The sequence below is a fragment of the Phoca vitulina genome, unplaced genomic scaffold (assembly GCF_004348235.1).
Source record: "Phoca vitulina isolate PV1807 unplaced genomic scaffold, GSC_HSeal_1.0 scaffold77, whole genome shotgun sequence".
Lineage (NCBI taxonomy): Eukaryota > Metazoa > Chordata > Mammalia > Carnivora > Phocidae > Phoca > Phoca vitulina.
The window spans coordinates 275,527-303,032 of record NW_022589780.1 but is presented as its reverse complement, the minus strand read 5'-3'; the positions used below and the strand labels follow the sequence as shown (position 1 = coordinate 303,032).

The following is a 27,506-nucleotide window of genomic DNA, read 5'->3' as shown; positions in this document are numbered from 1 at the left end:
AAACAAAACACCCCAAAAAACTCCTGGGAGGGTTTTTTTTTTTTTCCCCCACTTTCGTTTGAGTAACTCCCAACCCTGTGTGAGCTCTGATAGTTGTTCTGCTTCTAGGACCCCTTGTGGAATCTCATTCTAAACATGTGCAGTTTAGTATTCAGCCAGAGACTCAAGGGAGCCTCTGCAGATCTTCAGTTATCTTTCTGTGGAGCTCCCTCCCCTCCAGTTCTCCCCTGCAGTTTCCAGCTCTCTTCGCCTCCGATTCCAGGATTTGTCTCTGTGGCTTTGTGGGACTGTGGTGCCTTGCTTGGGTTCAGTAGAAAGCTAAGGCCAATTGTAGAGCCCTCCTCCTTCATTTCCCTTCTCTCGGGGATCATAGTCCCACACTTCCTGTTGGTCAGTGTTTGAAAACAGCTGTTTCATAGCAGGCCGGTGGCAGTTACTCCATCCAGAAGGTCTCTTAATTTTATTTGTGGTGTTTTCTGACACAGAGAAACTTACTTTGTGAAGTGAAGTATAGTTACCATACAGTGTTATATGAGTTTCAGGTGTAAAATAGGATTCAAACAGTGCTCTCATCAGGACAAGTGCACTCCTTAATCCCCATCACCTACTCCACCCATGCCCAAACCCACCTCTCCTCTGGCAACCACCAGTTTGCTCTCTGTATTTAAGAGTCTGGGTTTTTTGTTTGTCTCTCTTTTTCTTTGTTCTTTTGTTTCTTAAGTTCTACATCTGAGTGAAATCATATGGTGTTTGTCTTTCTCTGACTGGCTTGTTTCACTTAGCATTATACTCTCTAGCTCCATCCATGCCATTGCAAATGGCAAGTTTTCATTCTTTTTTTATGGCTAAATAATATTCATCTGTGTGTGTGTGTGTGTGTGTGTGTGTGTGTGTGTGTGTCACATCTTTTTTATCCATTCATCTATGGATGGATACTTGGGCTGCTTCCATATCTTGGCTATTCTAAACAATGCTGCAATAAACATAGGGCTGCATATATCTTTTCAAATTCATGTTTTCATTTTCTTTGGGTCAGCAGACACATGAAAAGACATTACTGACCATCAGGGAAATGCAAATCAAAGCCACAATGAAGCATCGCCTTACACCTGTCAGAATATCTAAAATCAAAAATATAAACAACAAGTGTTGGTGAGGATGTGGAGGAAAAGGAACTTTTGTGCACTCTTGGTTGGTGGGAATGCAAATTGGTGTAGGCATTGTGGAAACAGTATGGAGCTTCCTCAACAAATAAAAATAGGAATACCATATGATCCAGTAATTCTGCTACTGGTATGTACCCAGAGAAAATGAGAAACCTCATTTTTATGTAGTTATATTTATCAATCTTTTCCTTTATGATTTGTCTTTGGTATAATTGTTTAAAAGATCTCCCCTACCTCTAAGATATCCAGCTATATTCTCTTCTAATACCTTTCATATTTTAAATATTTGAATGTTTATCGATTTTAAAAATAGATTTCTATGGTATAAGGTAAATATCTAACCTTTTTCCTCTTCCAAATGAGTAGCCAAAGTGTTCCAAATTCTATTTATGGAATAATCTATCCTTTCCTACTAAATGAAATTATACCTTTATCATGTACTAAATTCTTATATATTCCTGAACCTATTTGGGGGTTTTCTATTCTCTTTTATTTATCTGTTTGTCTAATCTGCACTATTATCACCAGATAGTATCACTGCGATCATCACTCAGACTTTTTAATTTTAAATTCTTTGGCTTGCTTTGCTCAATTATTAAATAAACTCTGAGATCATTTTTGTTAGATTCTAACTTGTCCCCAAATAAATAGTATTGAAATCTTATTTAATGTATGGATTAATTTGGAGAGAGTGTATTTCTTTATAATATTACATTTCTCCATCTAGGAACTTAACGTTTTTTCATTTATTCACGTTTTCATTTACTCCCTCAATAAAGGCTACTAGTTTTCTTTGGATAACTTCTAGGTATCTTTAGTTTATTCCTACACATAGATTTTATAGTTTTTGTTGCTTTCGAGCATCTTTTTGTTGTTAAAGTTTATTCCTAGGCAGTTTAAAAGTTTTGCTGCTATTATACGTGTGCTCTTTTTTTTCCCTAACTGGCTTATTAAATCTCAAGTTCTCAATCCATTTGCATATGAGTAGGTGATTCAGTATTATTCATAGGTAAATATAAAGCTTAAACTATTTCCATATATTGGTTTCTAAGTCTGTCTTATGAGACTACTCTGTTAAGTTGGGTCAGTATTCTACAATAAGGTTCTTTTTTTTAAATCTGTCAGTGACCTTCCTTAGATTGGGGCCAAGATACACATATTCTTATGTGAAGTTTCAGTCTCCATCTTGAAGAGAATAAAATCTCTCTCAGTCCGGCTTCAGCCTCTTGCTGCCATTCTTGTTCTTCCTCTTCTTCACAGCCAGACTTTTTTTTTTTTTTTTAATTCTGGTAAAATGTACACAACATAGAAATTTGCCTTTTTAACCATTTTTAAGTGTATAATTCAGTGGCATTAAGTACATTCAAAATGTTGTGCACCCATCACCGCCATCCATTTCCAGAACTTTTTCATCATCCCATAACAGAAACTCTATATCCATTAAACAATAATCCCATTTTCCCATTCCCCCCAGCCCTTGGCAATTTCTGTTCTACTCCCTGTCTGTAAATTTGCCTCTTCTAGGTACCTCATGTAAGTGGAATCAGAGTATACGGAATATTTGTCCTTTTGTGTCAGGCTTATTTCATTTAGCATAATGTTTTCAAGGTTCATCCATGTGGTAGCATGATCCGAATTTCTTTTTTTTTTAAGATGAGTACATAACATCTCTCTCTTGTTCTTTACCTGCCATTCATGCCTCATTTAGCCTTAATTTGGCTTCTACCTTGTCCAACACACCAAGCGAATAGGATCACGTAATTGCCAGATACGGTTGGCACTTTTCAGTCCTTATCTTGGCCTCACTCCGGTATTTGACATCACTGACCATTCCTTCCTTGAAACTGTATTATGATTGGCTTCATAACTTTTAGCTCTTATATTCCTCCTACCTGATAGATCATGGCTTTTCAGTCTCCTTTGCTGAATGTTCTTTTGCCTATTCCTCTAACTTAAGCAGCCACCTCTTTCCTGATAACTCTCAATTTGATTCTGAGCAAAGATCTATATCCCCATCCACCTGCTGAACATTTCCTGTTGGATGTCCCAGTGGAACTTCAAACATACCTCTCAAACTGAACGTTCTTCCGTCCTTCTCTATTCCAACTTTCCCCCTCCATCCTTTACTATTTCCCGTCTGGGTTTAATGGGGCACTGGTGTTACCCAGTAGCTATACCCAGAAACCTCAGAGTTATTTCTACTTCTTTCCCTTAAATAAATCTCCAACTTCCAGTATATCACTAAAGCCCTCGTTATATTTTGCCTGGATTATTACAGTAAATAGTCACCTGGCTAATGTTCCAGCCTCTGGACTAGTAACCTGTCATTCACATTCCTGTCAGGTAGAACCTCTTTTTTAAAAAATAAAGAAATTCATATTTCTTATAAAAAGGTCTAACAATATGGAAATATGTAAAATTAAAAATTAAACTTTCTGCCTCTCCTCCTACCCCCACCTCGCATAGTTTCATTCCCCAGAGGTAATGTAATATGTAATGTATCTTTTCCATGCTTTTTTCTGTACTTATATAAAACGGTTAATAATGACATGTGGTTTTTTAAAATTTATTTTTGCAAGAATTGCCATTTTTATAGATAATTATTCTGTAAGTTGCTCTTTGCTCGTGAGTATATCATGATTGTTTTTGAAATAATTTTAGACTCAAGAAATTACTAAAATAGTACAGAGAGTCCTTTTTACCCTTCACCCAGCTTTCTCCAGTGGTGACATCTTAACATAGCTATAGTTCAGTATCAAAACCAGGATAATTGATTTGGTACATTACCATTAACTAGATTACAGACCTTATTCAGTTTGCACTTTTTTAGAAAATCTGTATTCATTTGTGTGTGTGTGTACAATTTCATGCAGTTTACGCCATCATGTAGCCACCACTGCAATCAAGATTTAGAACTGTTCTGTCACCACAAAAGAACTCCCTGAGGCTAGCTCTCTGGATCCACATCCCCCCATGTGCACCTACCACTGTCTTGTCCCCTGGCAACCACTTACCTGTTCTTCATCTTTATAGTTTTGACATTTGAGTGTGGGGTTTTTTTGTTTTTTGTTTTTGTTTATTTTTAATTTTATTTACATTCAGTTAACATATAGTGTATTAATTGGTTTCAGGGGTAGAGTTCAGTGATTCATCAGTCTTGTATAACACCCAGTGCTCATTACATCATGTGCCCTCCTTAATGCCCATATCACCCAGTTACCCCATCCCCATCCCCCCACTCCTCTCCCCTCCAGCAACCCTCAGTTTGTTTTCCTAGAGTTAAGAGTCTCTTTTGGTTTGTCTCCTCTGATTTCATCTTATTTTTCTCTCCTTCCTCTGTGCTCCTCTGTTTTGTTTCTTAAATTCCACATATGAATGAAATCATATGGTATTTGTCTTTCTCTGACTTCTGTCACTTAGCATAATACCCTCTAGTTCATCCACGTTGTTGCAAATCACACACACACATATACACACACCACATCTTCCTTATCCATTCATCGGTCGATGGATATCTGGGCTCTTTCCATAGTTTGGCTATTGTGGACGTTGCTGCTATAAACATTCGGGTGCGGGTGCCCCTTCGGATCACTACATTTGTATCTTTGGGGTAAATACCTAGTAGTGTAATGGCTAGGTCGTAGGGTAACTCTCATTTTTAACTTTTTGAGGAATCTCCATACTGTTTTCCAGAGTGGCTGCACCAGCTTGCATTCCCACCAGCAGTGTAAAAGGGTTCCCCTCTCTCTCCACATCCTTGCCAACATTTGTCGTTTCCTGACTTAATTTTAGCCATTCTGACTGATGTGAGGTGGTTTTGATTTGTATTTCCCTGATGCCGATATATTAACATGCTCAGATGCTCAACATCACTCGGCATCTGAGCATGTTAATATAAATAATACTATTTTTGACATTCACTTTTTCACTAAGCATAATTGCTGTGAGATCTATTCAAATTGTTGTATCAATAGTTCATTTTTTCAGATGTTGAGTAGCGTTCCATTGTGCCAGAGTTTGTTCAGCCATTCACTCAGTGAAGGACTGTCAGGTTTCCAGTACTTGGTATTGTAAATAAAGCTGCTGTGAACATTTGTGTACAGGGTTTTGTATGAATATAAATTTTCATTTCCTAGGGATAAATGCCCAAGAGGATGATGGTAAACATATGCTTTGTAAGAAACTGCCAAACTCTTTTCCCGTGTGTCTACCATTTTACATTCCTACAAGCAGTATATGAATGATCCAGTTTGTCTTTAGTATTCAGTACTATCATTGTTTTTTTTTTATTTTAATCATTCTTTAATCTCACTGTGGCTTTACTTTGCATTTCCTTAATGGCTGTTGATGTTAAACATCTTTTCTTACGCTTATGTGCCATCCATGTATTTCTTTGTTGAGGTGTCTGTTCATTTCTTTGCCCCAGTTTTAATTGTGCTGCTTTCTTTTTGTGTGTGTGCTGTTTTCTTACTAATGAGTTTTGAGGGTTCTTTATTTTAGGTACTTGTTCTTTATTATAGGTATGATTTTTAAAAATTTGCATTTTTAAAAATAAAGCCAAAACTTACTGAAATATAGTTGACATAGTGTTATATTAGTTTCAGGTTTAGAACATAGTGAACCGACAATTCTATACATTATGCTGTGCTCACCATGTAAGTGTAGTTACCACCTATCGTCATAGAACATTATTAAAATATTACTGACTATAATCCCAGTGCTATACTTTTTATCCCCATGACATTTATTTTATAACTGAGTGTTGGCAAGGATGTGGAGATAAAAGAACCCTCATGCACTATTAGTGGGAATGTAAATTGGTGCAGCCACTGTGGAAAACAGTAAGGAGGGTCCTCAAAAAGTTAAAAATAGAAATACCATACAATCCAGTAATTCCACTGCTAGTTATTTACCCAAAGAAAATGAAAACACTAATTTGAAAAGATAGATGGACCCCTATGTTTATTGCAGCATTATTTACTCTAGCCAAGAGATGGAAGAGATGGACTAGGTCAGGTAGGTGTATGATTTACAAAGGTTTTCTCCCAGTCTGTGTCTTCTCAGTCTCTTTGACAGTATCTTTGGAAGAACAGAAATGTTTAATTTTGATAAAAGTCCAATTTATCAATTTTTTTTCTTTTATGGAGTGCACTTCTAGTATATCTCTAGGAAGTCTACTTAACCCCAGGTCACAAAGGTTTTTTTTTCTCTTACATATTTTTTTAAAAGTTTATAGTTTTAGGGGCGCCTGGGTGGCTCAGTCGTTAAGCATCTGCCTTCAGCTCGGGTCGTGATCCCGGGGTCCTGGGATCGAGCCCCGCATCAGGCTCCCTGCTTGGCGGGAAGCCTGCTTCTCCCTCTCCCACTCCCCCTGCTTGCGTTCCCTCTCTTGCTTGTCTCTCTGTTAAATAAATAAATCTTTTTTTTTTTTTAAAGATTTTATTTATTTATTTGACAGATAGCAAGAGCAGGAACACAAGCAGGGGGAGTGGGAGAGGGAGAAGCAGGCTTCCCGCCAAGCAGGGAGCCCGATGCGGGGCTCGATCCCAGGACCCCGGGATCACGACCCGAGCCGAAGGCAGATGCTTAACGACTGAGTCACCCAGGCGCCCCAATAAATAAATCTTTAAAAAAAAAAAGTTTATAGTTTTAGTGTTTCACATTTAAATCCATAATCCATTGTGAATTAATTTTTGTATATGGTATGAGGTTTTGGTTGAGGTTCATTTTGTTTTGCCTGTGGATGTCCAGTTGTTCCATTTCATTTGTTGGGAAGGCTGTCCTTTCTCCATTGAACTGCTTTGAGCACCTTTGTCAAGAATCAGTTGAGTGTGTGCCTCTATTTCTGGGTTTATTTTGTTACACTGATCTATGTATCTATTCCTCTGCACAGTTCCACGATTATTGTAGCTATATAGTAAGTCTTGTCATCGGGTAGAGTGATTCCTCTCATTTTATTCTTTTTATAAATTGTTTTCTTATTCTTTTGCCTTTCCACTTAAATTTTAGAAGAGTATTTATATCTATAGAAAAGTCTTGCCGGGATTTTAGTAAGAATTGAGGTAAATGTGTAGATCAGTTTTGGGGAAAATTGACATAGTGATTGATTCTGTCTTATTAGTACATATTGCTCTCCTATTCTTTTTAATGTATTCCACAGCATAGATATATGTATCTTAATTTATTTAATTATCCCCCTGTTGGGTATTTAAAGTTTTTCTATAATGCTGGCTTGTGAACAGCTTTTCACGGTTTTTATATTTCATTGATATCATTGTGCACTTATAGGAGTATTTTTGTAGGAAATTTTGATCTGTGTTCTAAAATTGTGCTCTAAAAATCTGTACACCTATTTATAGTGAAAAACAACAGTGAGGAGAATGCCTGTGTCCCTACAACCTCTACAACATCGGGAATTATCAGTGTTTAAAAATCTTTGCCGATGAGATTATTTCTGTAAAATTCAAGTATATAACTTAAACTAAATTTTTCCATCTGAAAAAATTACATGCTCGTTTCAAAAAGAAACCACACATAATTGTATTAAGTGAAAAGGAAAATCTTCCTTTCTCCTTTTCCCATCCCATTCTCCAGGATGGCCACTGTTGGGTTTAGAGTGAAGCATTATGGACCTTTCTCTATACATACCATATATTTTTTCTTTTTTTGACAAAAGAGATCATATATTTACATTCCGTTCTACGGGTTTTTTTTTTTTTTTCACTTGATAATGTGTTATGGACAATTTTTCATTCATGTATGTGATCTTGTTTAAAATCTGTTCATAGGTGACTCAAAAAAAGAGTTTAAAGGAATGTCATTATGAATGCTTCTGCAAAAAACATCTAGATTGGCTTTCCCCTTTAAAAAAAAAAATACTGTGGGGGTGCCTGGGTGGCTCAGTCGGTTAAGTGGCTGCCTTCGGCTCAGGTCATGGTCCCAGGGTCCTGGGATCGAGCCCCGCATCGGGCTCCTTGCTCAGTGGGGCATCTGCTTCTCCCTCTCCCTCTGCCCGCCGCTCTGCCTACTTGTGCTCTCTCTCTCTGTGTCAAATACATAAAATCTTTTTAAAAAATAAAAATAAAAAAATACTGTGGCTGAAGTAGAGGGAGATTGCTCAGTGGTAACTTGTTTGATTTTTCATTTTTATGAGAATACTGCTTTGTTCAAGAATTCAGTTTCTACTTATATTTGATAGGGAATAGACATATGATGTCCATAACTTGCTAGCGCTCTTCTCTTATGTGCTGTATTGAGTTAGTAGATAGTGATATAGCAACCTGGTATGAGGCAGCATCTCACTAAAAGTCTCGTACTTGTGACGAGTGAGATAGTATATCATGCCAATAATCAAATGTGCACCAGAATGTATTAAGGCTACAACAAAGTCCACATTTAAAAGATACCATTGGGTAAAATAAAGGTTATTATTTGTTAAAAGAAAAAGGAGGGACGCCTGGGTGGCTCAGTTGCTTCAGCGACTGCCTCCAGCTCGGGTCATGATCCCAGGGTCCTGGGATCAGGCCCCACATCGGGCTCCCTGCTCAGCAGGGAGTCTCCTTCTCCCTCTCCAGAGCTCTGTGATCTCTCTCGCTTTCACTCTCTCTCAAATAAATGAATAAAATCTTGGGAAAAAAAAGAAAAGAAAAAGGAGACACAAGGAAAAAACAGGTCTTCTTTCAGCCCTGGAGTTTCTGTAATGTATTTTCAAGGCACCTCTGTGGTACCAGGGGAAACCAAACAAAACCTTACCATGAGGGATACAAATCAGTGTTAACCTTCTCCATATTTATTCTTTATAAGCCATTGTAGTTGGTATCATGTAGAGTTGGACCAATAGTATAGGAAGAAAAACGGCCACATGGAGACTTAGTGGCTTAAATCTAATAAGTGATTGCTGTAACCTTCATGAAGGCAGGAATAATGTCTGTCTTACAGCCTTAGTGCTTAGGGTAATGTTTGGCACATAGGAGACACTCAGTAAATATCTGTTGAATGAACTAATGGCCAAAGGTGGAGGTACAGTACCAGGAAGGAGTGGAGAGTGGTGCTCCAGAAGCCATGGGATTAGAGTTTTAAGGAACGACACAGGGCTTCTAACTAAGGTCAAGTACGAAAAATGTTCACCAGATTTGGCAGTTAGCATGTTGTTGACTGTTGACTTGATGAGAAAAGTTTTAATGAAGTGTTCTTTAACATGGATCTGTTCTCTGACACATTGCTACTTTCTCTATACCCCTTAGGACTTCGTATAGTATTGAAATTATGTTTGTATGATCTTCATGAGCCCATGAAAGGCATCAAGGACAAGGACCTGTTTGTTCTGTTCTGTTTTTTAATTTTTACCTTTGTATCACCAGAGCCTGGCAGTTTACTTGGCTCATAGTAAGTGCTTAAAAATGAAGAGTCAAGGCCTATTATGAATTTTACTCTATAGGAAAAGGTGTTTTGAAGTCGCTGTGTTGTTATTTTTCCAATGGTTGTAGAGATATGAGGTGACTCTGTTTAGCCAAGGCTGTGTATGTATTTTTTTAAGTTGCTGAATGGAATGGTGGGTCATTTGGGAAAGAAAAGCATTTTCGGGTTTTTTTTTTTTTTAATTAACATATAGTGTATTACTAATTTGAGGTAGAATTTAGTGATTCCTCAGTTGCATATAACACCCAGTGCTCATTCCATCAAGTGCCCTCCTTAATGCCCATCATCCAATTATCCCATCCCCCCACTCACCTTCCCTCCAGCAACCCTCAGTTTGTTTCCTGAGTTGAGAGTCTCTCATGGTTTGTCTCCCTCTCTCTCTGTTTTGGTCTTAGTTTTTCCTTCCCTTCCCCTACGTTCATCTGTTTTGTTTCTTAAATTCCATGTATGAGTGAAATCATATGGTATTTGTCTTTCTCTGACTTCTTTCACTTAGCATAATACCCTCTAGTTCCATCCTTGTTGTTGGAAATGGCAAGATTTCATTCTTTTTGATGGCTGAGTAATATTCCTGTGTGCACACGTGCACACAAACACATACCACCTCTTTTTTTTTTTTTTTTTAAAGATTTTATTTATTTATTTGAGAGAGAGAGAATGAGAGACAGAGAGCATGAGAGGGAGGAGGGTCAGAGGGAGAAGCAGACTCCCTGCCGAGCAGGGAGCCCGATGCGGGACTCGATCCCGGGACTCCAGGATCATGACCTGAGCCGAAGGCAGTCGCTTAACCAACTGAGCCACCCAGGCGCCCCACATACCACCTCTTTTATCCATTTATCTGTTGACGAACATCTGGGCTCTTTCCACTCTTTGGCTATTGAGGACATTGCTGCTATAAACATCAGGGTGCCTGTGCCCCTTAGATTTCACTATGTTTATATCCTTTGGATATATACCTAGTGCAATTCCTGGGTTGTAGGGTAGCTCTATTTTTAACTTTTTGAGGAGTCTCCATACTGTTTTCCAGAGTGGCTGCATTTTCAGATTCTTCAGGGCTTTTTGTCTGATAGGTCCTAAATGTAAATCCTACCCTTGTCCAGTGACATTTATTACCCCAGTTCCCTTCAGGATAGTTTCTAGCTTCTTGAGTTTCTAATCCAGATTCTGAGTGAGGTTCTGTTACTCTGGTTTGAGAGATCAGACCTCTTATCTTGGAAACCAAACATCTTAATTTGCATTTGATCCCATTCTACATAATGTAAAGAGCCTAGCTACAGTCTTAAAGATTAGATTTACTTCTCTTTTTACCTTTTCTAGACCTAGTTTGAGATAAATATCTAGGAATTGAGAGAGTTCAAGCTTAATGTCTTTGGGATCTGTGGACTATGTGTAGTTTCTTTAGGAATTAGCTGTGTGGATTTTTTTCCTCTTTTTCTCTTTTTAAATCTGGCACTGATTTTTTTTTTTTTAAAAGAAGCTTTCTACTGCTGCTGGGGTTTGATTTGATTTTTTTTTTTTTTAATTTTAATGATTCACATTGGAACACTCCCCCTGCACCATTCACTGTCAAGGTAATAACTTTATGCTTGTTTTGGCAGAGGACTCATTTTCTTTTTTTTTTTCCACCAAAAACTTCAGTATTTATAACATTACCTGGAATTCAGCATTGTTTAGATTTTTTCTTTTGATGAAAAATTTTGCACAGTGAAAGGCACAGATCTTAAGTGCACATTTGCTAAGTTTTGGCAAACACATCAGAGGACTCATTTTCTTAGGAGGAAGGTTATTTTTAGTATTGGTGGAAAGATTCTCAAAGGAAATGTGAACTTAAGAGTGATCACAAACATCCTTCTCTCCTTGGTTGTGCAGGGCTGCTCACCAACTTGACTGTTATTTTTCACTGAAACCTTTCAGATAGCAGTAATACTTTCCCTCTCTCTAACTAGAACCATGAAGCCTGTAACTTTTTCTCACATCACTATAGAGGTAAATTAACTTAGAAACGACAAAAAGGATTTTCTTGATTTGGGTGGGAAATCAGCTTTCCAAAGGTACCTGGGAGGTTCAGTTGGTTAAGTGTCTGCCTTCAGCTCAGGTCATGATCCTGGGGTCTGGATCAAGTCCTGCATTGGGCTCCCTGCTCAGTGGGGAGCCTGCTTCTCCCTCTCCCTCTGCTGCTCCCCCTGCTTGTGCTCTCTTTCTCTCTGTCAAATAAAATCTTAAAAAAAAAAGGAATTACCACTATTTAAGGACATTTGGATTTGAATTCTATGTGATTCTATTGGTTACTACCAGTCCTTATTTGGAATGAGATGAAGTATAAATCTGTTGCCTTGACAAGACATTTACAGTTGCATTGCTATGATTTAATAAGAGAAAAAGCAAAGTATATTTGAAAAAATATTTCTTTTTGTAAATGGGTAGCTTATTCTCCTGTAGGGTACAGTAATACTTCATAGATGGTCTGATCTTTCATATTCATTTTTGTGTTGTTTTGGAAATTACTCTTTCAAAAGTTAATTTTGGTTTTCTGTGTGGAAGTGGTGTGGTTATAGACTCCTTTGAGAGTCTGAGGAAAACACCGTGGGTCTTCCACCCTGAAAACTAATACTACATACAAAATTTTGCTTACAGTTTCGGGACATTCGTGGATCTCTTTCTCATTACCACCCCATTCAAGAATTCCTGGGATAAGAGAACATCTGGGTATCTTATCCCTTTTGGGGGGGGGTGTACATTTGTTTATGTATTTATTGAAGTGTTTTGACATACAATGTTATATTACTTTCAGGTGTACATAGGGGTTCGACAATTCTATACATTGTACTATGCTCACCGCAATAGGTGTAGTCACCATCTGTCAGTATACGGTATTACAATATTATTGACTGTATTCCCTGTGCCGTACTTTTCATCTCTGTGACTTACTTATTTTATAACTGGAAGTTTGTACCTCTTCATCCCCTTCACGTATTTCACCCATGCTCCCACCCACCTCCCCTCTGGCAACCACCAGTTCATTCTCTGAATTTTAAGAGTCTGTTTGTTTTTTGTTTGCTTGTTCATTTGTTTTGTTTTTTAGGTTCCACATATAAGTGGCATTTGTCTTTCTCTGACTTATTTCATTTAGCGTTATTCCTTCCAGGTCTGTGTTGTCAAAGATGGCAAGATTTCATTCTTTTTAATGGCTGGGTAATTGCGCGCGTGTGTGGGTGCGCTGATACACCACATCTTTATCCATTCATCTCTTTTTTTTTTTTTTAAGATTTTATTTATTTATTTGAGAGAAAGAGAGCATGCACAGGGGCAGAGGGAGAGAGAAGGGGAGAAGTGGACTCCCGGATGAGCAGGGAGCCCGATGCGGGGCTCCATCCCAGGACCCCGGGATCGTGACCTGAGCCGAAGGCAGAGGCTCAACCGACTGAGCCCCCTAGGCGCCCCTATCCACTCATCTCTTGATGACACTTGGGTTGCTTCCATATCTTGGTTACTATAAATAATGCTGCAGGAATCATAGGGGTGCATGTATCTTTTCAAATTAGTGTTTTCATTTTGGGGGGCAAATCTGGCATTTTACCCTTTTTTGGTCATGTTAACAGTGGTTTGCCAACTCCACCACCGTCTTCTTTCAAAAGTACTTCGAAACTACTTTGCCTGTAGTAGAGTAACAGAGTTAAATAGCCGAACCCTCTGTAATGCTTGAGAGCACACACTGTTAAAAACTGAGGACACAAACAACTAGTAATCCAAACACATGAACAGGTGTAGCAGCTTATGTAAATGAGTGTGTTTTTTAAAATATATTCTGGGGTTATTATTAGCGGGTGTTTCTCTAGAGTTGTGTGTTGCAAAGAAAATGGGGAAGGAAGAGGTCCCATCTTCAAAATGGTTAAGAGAGAAAATTGTGCAAATGTAGAAACCGAACCTTTCCCTGTGTTTTAGATGAGAGCAGTGAGATGTTAAAGGGTTAGTTTAGGTTTAGGTTTCGAAACTGAAGTCGAGTAAGGTCTGAATTCTTCATTTATAGGCTGGAATTGTAGCCACAAGGCAAGTCCCCATAGGTAGAAGAATCACTGTACCGGAAGAAGCTGCTGTTGTATTGGCTCGATGATGAAGAAGGCCTGTAGACTATGTACAGAGCCCGTTTGCCCTAGCATCGCGCATTACTGTCAACATAACTTCTGCAGTCTGTCTCCATCTGTATTTTGAGGACCAGCCTACTGGTGGCTCTAGGAGATTAGAACTCTGGAAACTTAAGCTGCAGTCTTCCTATCACACAAACTGTTCTTGATGGTGAGCCAACTCTGGCTGTCTTTATATGTGTCCTAAATATGTTGACGGTCGACTTTGTTTTCCTTCTGGTTTATTTGTGTTTGGCACCGTCACCTTATGTGAGGATACCATTTTTATTACATCTTTGAAAAAACAGATGTCCTATCTGAGGTTTTAACTGAAAGAGACTTCTTTTGTTCATATAATAGCTTGTAATAATCAGAGTGGGTCTGGCATGAAAGTGGCGCATATACACGTTGTATATTTTTTATCCTTTGCCTCCTAATAAATAGTAGGTCTAATTCAGGGATCACCTCCTCTGTGAAACCTTTCCTAATTCCTTTTTCCCTCTTGCTTCCCAGAATTGGCCACTTCTTCCTCTGTGCCTCTACTAAACCCTGTATGAATTTTTCCATTTCATTATATTGCCCTATTTGTTTATAGTCTGTCTCACCAGACAAGACCATAAGCTTTGTGAGGATATGGTCTGTATCCTACTCCTTTCTGCCTGGCACATAGAAGGTACTCAAAAATGTTTTAAGAATGAATGAGTGGGTGAATGACCAGTATATTAAAGAATATTAAAGTCCGGGATTAAAAACTCACATGCCTTCAGGGTCCAGGCAAAAATGAGTTAAGCAGACCTGGTAGGGAGGGCGGTAGCCTGCAGAACACAGGCCTTATCTGAAAGGGGCGGCTGCCCCTCAGTCAGCTCCAGCCGTTCGGTGCTCTGTGGGGGTGACGACTCTGTTGTTACCACATCTTTTTTAAGAGAAGCCAGACATTGGGGTTTTTATATGAAATTTCTCAGTTATTAAATGTTGTCAACTAAGATTTCCCTAAAAAGTTTTTATTGAGGTAATTTACATACAAAAAAGTATATATGTTATGGGTGTACAGCTCAGTCTGTCTTCACAGACTGAAGTGATTTTTTTATGTGGGCCAAACAAAACCGGGTTGACTTGCAAGCCACCGGTCTGCAGCTTGTGACAAAGACCGTGTGGGGAACTGTATAGTCTAGTTAAGAATCACCTAGTAGGTAAAAGTGTCTCAAAGCGGTGTGTAGAATCTGTCTGGATTATCATTCAAAGAAATCAAATGTAAAAGAACCTTTATGAAACAATTGGCGAATTTAAATGTTGACTGGCTATTTAATAATATGAAAGAATTATTGTTAATTATTTCAGATGTAATATAGCTGGTTTGGTTTTATATATAGATAGATATAGATTTGATTTTTTAGAGCAGTTGAGTTGAGTGGAAGGTACAGAGTCCCCATATACCCCCCACCTCCACACATGCATAGGCTCTCCCATTATCAGTATCCCCTCCCATGGTGGTACATTTGTTACATTTGATGAATCTGCATTGACACATCGTAATCACCCAAAGCCCATAGTTTACATTAGGGCTCATTCTTGGTGTACATTCTGTGGGTTTTGACAAATGTATAATGATCCGTATCTACCATTATAATATGATATGTAGTTATTTTTTAGAAGGGTCCTCAGAGACACATATGTTTTAAAACAATTTATGGGTGAAATAAATGAATTGATGCTGGAACTTGCTTCAAAATAATTTGGGAGGAGTGTAAAAGTTGAGGTGTAAGTGAAACAGGATTGACCATGTATTGACAATCATTGAAGCTAGGTAATGGGTACATGGAAGTTCATCATATTAGTGTCTCTGTTTTTGTATGCGCTTGAACTTCTCCACCTCCAAAAGTAGAGCAAGAGTCCAAGATAAAGCTGGGGCATGGTTTTTCGGGTCTAGGATAACATGGGACACTACTGCTGGTGACAGAAGTAAATTTCTGGAACTGAAATCTGCAAAAGTCATGGCATTTTTCTTTTTTCTTTTGTAGGGCCTGAAAGTCAGTATACTAAGACTGCTCAGGAGATCGTAAATGTCTGTTACCAGACACTGACTGAGGTAGGTGGTAAAGAGGAGGTCTCCTTGGGATGTAGCATTCTGGAATACCTTTGTTCTCTTGGGTAGGGAGGTCTTCCCCGCCTATCTGATTTTCATATGTAACCTCCTACGCCACATCCCTCATTTCCTTTCCTGCTTTATTTTCCTACTTGGTCCTAAGTGTTTTTTTTAACAAACTATGTGATTATTTACTTCAGTTATCATGTGACCTGTCAGTAGAAGAAGCTCCATGAAGACAAGGATTTTTGTCTGCTTTGTTTACTTTTATTTTATTTTATTTATTAAGTAGGCTCCACACCCAACGTGGGGCTCAGACTCACAACCCTGAGATCAAGAGTCGGATGCTCGACCGACTGAGCCAGCCAGGCATCTTCAGTGCCTAAAACATATGTTCAATGAATTCACTAATTTTCTTTATTTCTCAGTATGATGAGCATTTGACTCAACTTGAGAAGGATATTTGTACAGCTAAAGAAGCAGCTTTGGAGGAAGCAGAATTAGAAAGCTTGGACCCAATGACCCCAGGGCCTTACACACCCCAGGTGAGTCTGAAGACTAGGAACTGCCTCTAAGAGTTTTCTTATTGGTTTGGGAAATTGGGAGCATGTTAACAGATATATTTACTGAGATACCCTTCTTCTCTGTCCTTCCTCTTCATATGCCTTTCGTGTGCTTTCTTGTCTTCTCAAAGGCTAAGGTGAGTGAGGGCCATGGGTCTTGGTGGCCTTGTTGAATCCAGAAGCAGCAGGTGTGGGATGAATGAGTGGGGTGGGGTCTTAGTTGTTTAGGCAGTATTTAGGAATACCAGATGCCTGACTGCTGTGGCCACAGGTATCATCTTGGGTCTCTGGAGTTCCTTTGCCCATGAATTGGGGTTCTAGGATATCCCTAGAGGATCGAATTCTCAATTATAGACATTGGCCACGTTGTTCCTGTGCCTCATAGATGCCCGATTACTCATTCCCTCGGAGGTATCTCAGTTAGCTCAGATGTCACCCATTTTCCTGGATTGACTCCCTCTCCTTGTAAATGAGGACAGGTAACATTTATAATGTTCTTAAAGTTACATGTCACAAGAGTAGGGAGCAAGATTAATAAGAAATTTTTAGTCTTTCTGTTTCTGTCCCTTGACTATATGTGAACATAAGCATATGTTTCCATATTTGAAGAGTAGGGCTTATCAGAATATAGCTGGCGCTTGGTTTCGGTATTGAAGGCACTATGGTAAAGTGGGAAGTACGTGAATTTTGGCAATAAAACAGGCTTGGGTTTGAATCTTAGCTCTGCTCTTATCTAGCTTTGTGAACTTGGGAAGTTAGCTTAAGTCCTCTCAGTCTCCTTTTCTCTAAAATGTACTTTTTGAGATTATTAAAAACATTAAATGAGTTAATTTGGCTGGCACATAGGAGACATTCAGTAAATGTTTCCTTGTCTATATGAAAATTGTCTACAAAGTTCTCAGACTTCCTTTCAAATTTAACCAAATATTTTAATGCAAAATTCTCCTGATTCCCACTGGAAAACTTTTTTTCATTCTACTCTGAACTGATAACTGCGACCTGTATGATCTCTGTTGGATTATCGCTGTTTGTATTTCATGCACTCTCCCTATCTATCTTTTACTCTCTCTCACCCCAAAACCTAGGTTACTGAGGGGCCAAATATAAAGAGCCCTAAGATACTACTTCCAGGCCCAGAACAAGGAAAGGCTCTTGGAGTGTGTGGGCAGATTGGGTCCGGGGGGCTTGGGTGAGTGATGTTACCCAGGAAGGCCCTTTTTGCTTATAGGCCCACAGCTCCCACAAGGCCCTTTCTGGTAAGTTAAAGCCTGGGTTTTAGCCATCATTCCTCAGAAGAGTCTAGCCACTGAGCAGCACATGCTGAGCTCTCATCTATGATAGCATAAACCTAGTCATTTGGTGAGTCAAAGCCTTAGACCCAAGGGTTATCTTCCTATCTTTCCTGCCCCTCCCACACTGTCTCAGGTGGCTGAGGAAAGCCTGGCAACCGTTCTCCCTTCTGAGCAGTAGCTGTTGTTCGGTACAGTGAGAGGGTCCCCTATGAAGAGTAGGGTGTAGATAGCACCTCTTCATTATTCCAGTTCACCCTCTCATCATTGCCTTCACTCATATGTACACATTGTAAAATAGTAAGCCCCATGTATTTTCTCTTAACCTGAGGAGGATGCACCTGAGCGATTGTCCTTACTCATTGCTACTTTCAAACCCAATGTTATTAAAGAGGGTTTGTGTAGGTTTAAGCTATCATAATTCTGGTTGTATGGAACCATAACAGCAATCATACTTTACTTCCAGCCCTAAATGGTGGCAGTCAACAATGTATTTTCACTCAGCAGTTTCCACCTAGCTTGAATTACATCATACACATTCAGCTTCACACTTTATCTAAAGTTGCTCACTTGCAGGTTCCCACTAGCCCCTCATTCCCTGATTTTCTCTTCTGTACAACCACTAGTTTACCTACTCTGTAATGCTTTAAATTCTGTGTTGCCTCTTTCTCCAAAACCCTCTTCAATCATCCTTCCTTGTTTGCTTAAAAAAAAAAAAAACCCCACAAAGTAACACATATGTGGGGTTTTTTGTTGATAAAAGCAACATGTTCATTGGGAAATATAAAGGAGAAATAAGTTACCTAGAGTTAAGTCTACCATTCCGAAAGAACCAGCCACTGTGAACATTTTGGTGTGTTTCTTTCAAATCTGTGGTGTGCAGTGTGGTGTGGTGTGGTGTGTGTTTGTGTGTGTGTGTGCGCGCTCGTGCGCACATGTGCACACCAGGGTATGTAGACCCTTTTAAAGTGAAATTGGTCAATACGGTTTTGTGTCTTACTGTTTGCACTTCACATTTTGTTATGAACATTTTATCTCATTAGTCTTTGAAAACATGATTTTCAAATAGCTACATAATATTTCTATCCTCCGAGTTTTAGAAAACGCTTTCCTACTTCTCCAGCCTGTTCTTTATCAGTTCTTCCTGCCCTCCTGTCACTGAAAAGTCCATTTGCTAAATCCCTCATCTCTTCAGGAGAGGGAAGGGATCTATAATTTATTGAATTATAAATTACCTTCATTCTCCCAATAACCTTGGGAGGCAGACATTGTTATCCGTGTTTTATAATTGAGGAAACCAAGGCTTAGAGTGATTAAATAATTTGTTAAAGTTACTCATCTAGCAAGTGGTGGAGCCAGGACTCAAACCCAAGGCATTTTGTTCCAAAACCCATGTTTGTTTGTTTTTTTTTGCCACACCATTTTGCCTCATAGCATCCTCTGATGAGCTCATAGACTGTTAACTCACTACACGCTCTTGTTGGAATGGGAATTCCTTTATGCGATTTCCTATTAGACGTCTCTAAACCAGTCAGTCAGAATTGTGCAGGTATGAAGCCTTAGGCCTGCCAACAATAAGACAAGGCTTAGAAGACACTAGGTTATTGACCAGAAAGACTGTCAGGACGTAGAATTGTCCACAGCTTTGATGCTTTTCTGTTTCAGGCTTCTGATCGTGTACGTCAGATGCCTTTCTGCTAGAATGAGCAAGCATTTGTAGGATTCCCAAAAACCTGTCCATAAAGCTGTGTCAAACTGTTTCTCTTTAAATGGATTGCTCTGCATGACTTTTTTCTGCAGTGAATGCTCTAAAGGGGAGTTCTGGATTTCTTACTCCCTTTCCTAAATAGAAGCTAAGTTGTACATTTGTGCCACAGCCTCCTGATTTGTATGACACCAACACATCCCTCAGTATGTCTCGAGATGCCTCTGTATTTCAAGATGAGAGCAATATGTCTGTCCTGGATATTCCCACTGCCACTCCAGAAAAGCAGGTGACACAGGTAGGATGTTCTTTTTCTCTTTGTGGCATTGGTAATATGCTTTGGTGTGGGGAGTGGGGGAGTGATAGTGGTGATATGTGACATGTATCATGGATGATTGGGCCCCTTTGGCCTTGGGCATGGAGGCTTAGAAGTGGGATTTCAAGGTGGGCTGGTGGCAGGTCACATGACTGGCATTGTCTTCTGTCTGTCCCCATGGGCAGAGTCAGGCACAGCAGCACCTCAGGGAAGGCACAAGTATGAAAAGTGTATGAGGCATCAGAGCAACCTCACAGGTGACTAGAAAGACCAACTGCATTCAGAGACAGAGTTCAAAATAATTGGCCCTGCTACTGTACTGTATGTATGCTGTAATCTAAATTAAAATTATTTATGAAATTAAATTAAATTTTAAAAATTGGCCTGTTCTAGAGGTATCTGAAGATGCTCCTGATCTGAAGCCAAAAATCCTATCAGCTGCTCTCAGTCAGGCTTCCACTGGAGAGTACAAAACCCAGGAGAGTTTTTCTATCCCGAAGAGTCCTAACAGAAGCTAAGGAAAGCTTGGGTTAGGAAGGAAGAGTCTCCTTGTGATGATACAGCAAGAGCAGACCCAAGGACCTTCCTATTCTTCGGGTTTTTGGTTTTTTGGTTGGTTGTTTTTTTTTTTTTTAACTCTACCAGTGATTTCCAAAGAATGAATGGGAAAAAGCACACATGCCTTGAGCTGTGTAAACAGCCCCCACTAGCTGTGGGGTTGGCTGGGATATCAGGGAGGAGCATCTGCCCTGGGTAAGAGCCCGTGGTTAACTCCTCCTACAGGCACGTCCCTCAATGATGTGCTATTTGTCTTCCTTACTCAGATGCACCAGGGCCGAGGTAGGCTGGGCGAGGAAGACTCTGATGTAGATATTGAAGGGTATGATGATGAGGAGGAGGATGGGAAACCTAAGACTCCAGCCCCAGTGAGTATGCTTACAGAAAGCTTATGGTTACGTTATACCCTTATATGATAGGAGCCCCGCTAGTACAGGGCAGGCCAAATCCCAAGGTGATATCAGAGAGTCCATAGTGAGGCCCAATCAGACTTTAATCCTTGGAAAATTAGCTAAACGAATTCATCCACCACAGTTACTTAACTTCTTGTGAGGCAGCAAGGGGGGTGCTGGTGGTGGCTTCTGGTCTCTTACTTGGTCAACTGATGGGACTTTGACCCCCACCGGTCTCATTCAGGAAGGCGAAGATGCAGATGGTGATCTTGCAGATGAAGAGGAAGGAACTGTGCAACAGCCTCAAGCCAGCGTCCTGTATGAGGATTTGCTCATGTCTGAAGGAGAAGATGATGAGGAAGATGCCGCGAGTGATGAAGAAGGAGACAATCCTTTCTCTGGTAAGTCTCGTTCCTTGGCTTCTATTCTAGGTGGCTCACCATAGCACCCTGAGGACTGGATAGGAAACTCTTGGCCACATATGCTACTACCAGAAGCTGCTCTTTTCTTTTTTTTTTTTTTTTTTAAGATTTTATTTATTCATTTGACAGAGACACAGCGAGAGAGGGAACACAAGCAGGGGGAGTGGGAGAGGGAGAAGCAGGCTTCCCGCAGAGCAGGGAGCCCGGTGCGGGGCTCAATCCCAGGACCCCGGGATCATGACCTGAGCCGAAGGCAGACGCTTAACGACTGAGCCTCCCAGGCGTCCCGAAGCTGCTCTTTTCTTGAAGTCTCATTAATAGACTCAGAGTACTGAGCAGTCACGGGATGATGACATTCAGTAGCCTTTGAGGAGGTGAAGACACATAACATGGAAGTGCAGAAGATGACCGTGGGGCCGTGGGAGAGGCAGTGCCTAAGTAGCATCTTTGATTTGAATATTCGATCAAGATGAGAAAGAGGTGTTGTATTTGTAATAGGGAAGGGGGAGAAATAAGGAAATAAGTTCCTGCTTTACTCAGCCATAAGAAAGAATGAGATCTTGCCATTTGTGACAACATGGATGGACCTAGCGGGTATAACACTAAGTAAAACAAGTCAGAGAAAGACAAAATACCATAAGATTTCACTCATATGCGGGATCTAAACCAACCAACCAACCAACCAAAGCAGAAACAGACCCCTAAGTACAGAGAACAAACTGATGGTTGCCAGAGTGCATTGGGGTGGGGGGATGAGCAAATGGGTGTGAAGGGGGGAGGGAGATCCAGGCTTCCGGTTACGGAACGAATAAGTCACGGGAATAAAAAGCACAGCATATGGAATAGAGTCAATGATATTGTAATACTATTGCACGTGGACAGATGGCCGCTACACTTAGAGTGAGCATAGCATACCGTATGTATTGCCAAATCACTGTGTTGTAATCCTGAAACTAATAGAACATTGTATGTCAACTATACTTCAATTTAAAAAAAAAGATCCTACTTAGTTTATTTTGTCAATTAATGGCAATGGCAGGGAAAAGTACAGGAGATGATAGAGGGGAAAAAAAACAAGACTGGACTGAGACGAGAAAAGGAAGTGGTAATTTGGGTTCTGTTTCCAAACTGTGGTCTTGCCGACATTGGCCCGAGGCCCCCCTCCAAGGTGAGGAGTCCCGGCAGGGTGCCTGTGTCGATGGAGGGCAGGAACTGGTTTGGGAAGACCAAGCCAAAGGTGGTAATTCTGTCCAGCTTATTTCGGGACCGTCTTCTTTTCACAGCTATCCAGCTGAGTGAAAGTGGGAGCGACTCTGATGTGGGATCTGGTGGGCTAAGACCCAAACAGCCCCGCATGCTTCAGGAGAACACGAGGATGGGCATGGAAAATGAAGAAAGCATGATGTCCTATGAGGGAGACGGTGGGGAGGCTTCTCATGGTTTGGAGGACAGCAACATCAGGTAATCGGCAGCGCCATGCTACAGGGCTATGGCGTCAGTGCCCAGCTGCGGTGGCAGAGGGTCCGGCGTCAGATTACTTTCAACCATCAAACATTTCCAGAGCACCCTCTAGGGCCAGGTACTGTGCTCGGCCCTTGGGGAGACCCAGAGAAGCAAGCCATATCCTGCCCTCGAGGAGCTCACAGTCTAGCGGAAGAGACTGATAACAGACAAGATCCTTACAAATACAGCGTGATAAGTACAAAGTGCCAAGTCACCACTGAGGAGGCAGTGTCTCACTCTACTTGGAGTGATCAGGGAAGGCTTTGCAGACGAGGGGACATTCGAACTGGGCCTGGCAGTAAGGCTGACTAGGAGTCGGCTAAGTAGGAAAGTGGCAGGAGGTGAGGAGACCCTTAGAGACGGACCAGTAGGTTCAAAGGCACAGAAATACACCAAAGGATGTTCCAGGGTGAAGAGAGGGTTGTGGGGAGGTGTGGCTGCAGAAGCAGCAAGGGATTATTATTGTAGAGGACCTTACATGGCATGTTAAGACACTTGGGAATCATCACTCCAAGGAAAAGGAAGTAACATCGGATTTTTGTGTTAAATAACTCCAGGGCAATGATAAGGATTTCAGCTGGGATCTGTTAGAAGTAGGGGGAAGGAAGGGACATATTTAAGAGCTGTTTAGAGGATAGATCAGTTGGACTTAGGACGTAGGGAGATCAGATACATAATGAATGGGAACGTCACTGAGATAGGTAAGTGGAAAGCGCAGGTTTTCGATGAGGTGGGAAAGGAAAAAAATGCATTTGTCTTTGGACGCATTAGATTTAAGGTACATCGGATACATCTAGCCAGAGGTGTCCAGCAAGCAGTTAGAGTCTTTATTTACTCATTAGGCAAATATTTATCACAAGTGCAAAAGCAACTAGGATGTGGTCCCTTCCATCAAGGAGTTCAGTCTAGTGGGAAACCTAGAACAGGTTAAGAGACGATCGTGGTGTGACATGGAAAGTGCTGTGATAGGCACCCGCAGGGTTTTTCTGGGACTTGGGCAGGAGTGGGGTAGGGGAGCCGCTTAGAGAAGGAAACTGAGCTCACTCAGACGAGGAATTAGCTAGACGAAGAAGAAAGCAAAGGGCACTTCAGAGAGCAAGAACAGCGTATGAGGAAACAGTTCCAGAGCATGCAAGCAGCTTGGTGTGGCCGGAGTTTTTGATCCATGATCCGTGTGATAGAGACGATTTACACAGGTAGGTAAGGACCAAATCATGAGGGCCTGAAAGTTCGGGGTAAACATTGAATGAGAGGTATGAGCAGATCTACATTTTGTAAAGAGTGCCCTGTACCCCAAAAGAAATGCACATGGCCAATAAATATATGAAAAATAATTTCCCTAAGAATCAAAGGAAGGCAATAAAACAACGACATGCGGTATTTTACGTTTAAGATGGCCAAAGACTAAAATGAATGCTAATGCCCGGAGGTGGGGAGGTGTGAGGAAAAAGACCTTCTCCAATGACTGCTGGTAATGTGAAATGATAAAAATGGGGTGGGTGGGAGAGAGGTACAGCAATTTATCATTATAAACCAAAAACTTAAAAAATGGGAATCACCCTTGACCCCCAAAATTCCATGTGTAGGCAGTTATTCTGGCAGTAATAAAACACCCTCATCAAGACGTTTGAATGGGAGTTTAATCGCGATACTGTTTTTCATAGCGGGAATGTTGGAGACAGCTTCAGTGTGCCAGTGAGAGACGATTATAGCAATCGTGTGGCAGCCATGTAGTGGAGTACCAGACAGCAATCAAAAGGATGCTATAGATGTATGTTTATTGACATAGAAAGACATTCATTATAATCATAGTGAAAACAGCAGATTCCTGAAGAGTATGTAGAGTATTCCAACTTCGTAAAAAGAAAAAATGTTTAAGCATCTAAGTTAAATGCATAGAAGAAAAATTGGGAAGGTTCTATACCAAGAGATTATTTCTGGGTGGTGGAGTTATTGGTGATTTCTTTCCTTTTTTTTTTTTTTTTTCTGGCATATACTTTATTTTTTTAAAAACCAATGAACACGCATGGCTTGTGTGGTGTTTTTTAAGTAAAATTAAGAATAAACAACAAAGAGCATGGTGGCAGAAGCGTGAAGAATGAATTAGAGGAGAGCAAGATGGAGGCACGAAGACTGATTTCAGCAGTGCAGGCCAGAGCGAGCAGAGGACTAAGCTAAGGCAGGCAGAGTAGAGATGGGAAGGAGGGGACAGAGACAAGATCTCCTGAGGAAGTAGAATCTTCAGGACCATTGACTGATGGGTTCTGTGGAGGAGTGAAGCTGTAAGCGGGAGATGAGACCCGAGGCTGCCCGAGCGCTTACGGTCGTGGCCACTGTTAACCGTGTGATGGCAGGCGTAGGGGAGTGTCTTCCATTCGGGTTCTTGTCACTATGAAGCTGGCAGGTTGATGTTTTGAACAGGATCATTTTTCTCTTGGGGACCTATATAGAACAGTCCAGAACGAGTCATTCTAGCGCCCAGGGGCGGTGAGATGGGCTGATCCCTCGGCGGCACTGAGAACGGGACTGGTCGGCTAGAGGATGGTGCCCGAGCTTGAGAGATGACCTGTTTCTCTTCTCAGTTATGGGAGCTATGAGGAGCCTGATCCCAAGTCAAACACCCAAGACACGAGCTTCAGCAGCATCGGTGGGTATGAGGTATCGGAGGAGGAAGAAGATGAGGAGGAAGAGCAGCGCTCTGGGCCGAGCGTACTAAGCCAGGTCCACCTGTCAGAGGATGAGGAGGACAGTGAGGATTTCCACTCCATTGCTGGGGACAGTGACTTGGACTCTGATGAATGAGGCTTCCTTTGGGCCTCCCTGGTTAGCCTTCCCTGTTCTCCAGCCTGGGTGGCTCACCTTCCCTAATTTGTTCATAATTGTATAGTGTCTGATCCCGAAATCACTAGATTGACTAACACCTCAGCCTTTAAGAAGTAGTATATAAATGGTAATAAGTCACCTCTTCTGATCTTCCTGGGGCGGTGTCACACTTTGATTTAAAAACAAGCAACCCCTTTTCCCCTTCCACTAACAAAAGTGCCCTCCTTTAGCTCCACTTAACTGCCCTTGGTATCACTTTTCCCTCAGGAAGGAGGAGAAATGAAAGGACTAACGATTTTCCGTCCTCTTGGTGTATTAGACATTTTCCAAGCATGGTGGTATCTCAGTTTTCTGATTTGCAGGCTGGAACAGGTGACAGCCCCTTGCTGGGACAGAGAACTGGGTTCTGGTCGACTCCGTGCCCCAGTAAACACATAAACCTATTGGACGAACTGCCCATTACCTTACTATTTTTTTGATTATACAATGCCTTGTCCCTAAATGGATTTTTGAGGCAAATGACTGTCAATCTTTGAAACAGCCTATACGTCAGAAATGATAATGTTGCCATGTGAATGTGTTCTGTGCCCCTCATTCCCAGGCGACAGGGTAGGAAAATAATAAGGTCTTTGGGCAAAGACTGTATGTCTTCTTGTGTTTCTTTTCATGCCTAGGATACGGTTCTGTGCATAGTAGGTACTCAGTAAATGTTGCTACAATCATAACATCCTCGAAAGACTTGTTTTTGACCATCTGCTCCGCGATAAGCACTCTGTCAGATCCTTGGGATGCAAAGGCAAATAAATAAGACACATTGCTTTTACCTAAAGAGCTCGCCCTCAAGTTGGGGGAAGGGGAGTGGAATTCAAAACTCGTTTCTTAAATACATTACGATGGTGCTTGAGCTAAGTGCAGTGAAGAAGCTAGATGTAAAGCAGAGGGGAAAACAGAGGCATGACCATGTATGAAAAAGTCAGGGAAGTCTTCCTAGAAGTAATTTATAAGCTGACTGTTGAAAAACGAGTAGGAGCTTCCAAGATGGAAAACTCCAGGCAGTGTGTAACCTGCCATCTCTACTAGAGATAGCAGAGTGTGTTCCTGATTTGTTCATTTGTTTGTGCCTGCCTGCCTGCCTTGTTCCAGAAAGGATTGAAGGTGGTTTGTGCTCTAGTCCTTTAATGCTGGAGTGGCTAGAGATGAGACTGAAAGACTGGCAGGAAGTATATCCTTGATGCTAATAACAGGTGTGAACTGTATATTATAGGAAATGAGCGCTAGTAGAATGATTGCAACAGATTTGTGTTTTAGAAGTTTTCTGTATGATGAATGAAAGAAATTGAAGAATTCTATGTAACGGACAAGTTTGACCCCACTTTTGTAAAAGACAAAACCACGTGTGTATATTTATGTGTGTATATACTTATATACGCAGAGGAAAAGGTCTGAAAGGATATACGCTGAACTGTTCACAGCAATAACCTCTGGGGAATGGGATCGGAGGGGAGGGCACTATATGGTTGTGTGTATACTGGGAGTGTATTGTGCTTTTATTCCTGTATCGTTTGAGTTTTTTTTACAAGTATGTACTATTTTTGTAATAAAATTTTTTTAAAAAATACGCAGCAGTAGTGTGGAAAATGGCTTGGAGGGGAGCAAATCTAGTTCAAGTAAGGGGTAATGGAGCCCAATCCAGGGCTGTGGCATTAAGATGGGGAGGGGCACGAATTTGAGAGATCTTCAGGGGGTAGAATCAACAGGCCTTGATGACCCATTGGCGTTCGGAGGTGGAAAAGGAGGAATGGAATGGAAGGTGGCTTTCAGAATTTTGGTTTGGGAGATTGGGCGGGTACATGGTATTCATTCATTTGTTCATTCAACATTTATCAAGCAGTCTGCTGGATGCTGATATAAAAGTAAGATCTAGTTTCTGATCGCAGGGAACTTTAAGGGCTAGAAAGAGAGAGACGTGTAAATAAATTGAATAAAACATGATCATTGCAATAAATACTTAACGGGGATCTGTGGCGAGAGGGAGTTACCAACTCTGCTTATGGAGTAAGGACGGGAAGGTTTCACAGGGGTGGCCTTTGAGATGGATCATGAAAAGTAGGTAGGAGTTTGCCAGACGGGGGAGGGGAGGGAGGGGG

General features: G+C 40.9%; 1 protein-coding gene across 7 annotated transcripts in view; it reads left to right on the top strand.

Annotated features, from left to right (window-relative positions):
• Window positions 1–26,957, top strand: part of TAF1 (TATA-box binding protein associated factor 1) — a 74,547-nt gene extending 47,590 nt beyond the window's left edge. For 3 of the 7 annotated variants that reach the window (XM_032393789.1, XM_032393788.1, XM_032393793.1), the window contains 8 exons: window positions 15,724–15,791; window positions 16,217–16,333; window positions 16,483–16,488; window positions 19,518–19,643; window positions 20,486–20,587; window positions 20,856–21,012; window positions 22,317–22,494; window positions 25,119–26,957. In XM_032393789.1, the coding sequence (XP_032249680.1) occupies window positions 15,724–15,791; window positions 16,217–16,333; window positions 16,483–16,488; window positions 19,518–19,643; window positions 20,486–20,587; window positions 20,856–21,012; window positions 22,317–22,494; window positions 25,119–25,338 (974 nt within the window). In that variant the 3' untranslated portion in view covers window positions 25,339–26,957. Of the gene's footprint in view, window positions 1–13,611; window positions 13,878–15,723; window positions 15,792–16,216; window positions 16,334–16,482; window positions 16,489–19,517; window positions 19,644–20,485; window positions 20,588–20,855; window positions 21,013–22,316; window positions 22,495–25,118 lie in introns of those variants that run through there. The other 4 variants (XM_032393792.1, XM_032393791.1, XM_032393790.1 and 1 more) reach the window with 3 other exon arrangements.
• The last annotated feature ends 549 nt before the right edge of the window (window positions 26,958–27,506 follow it).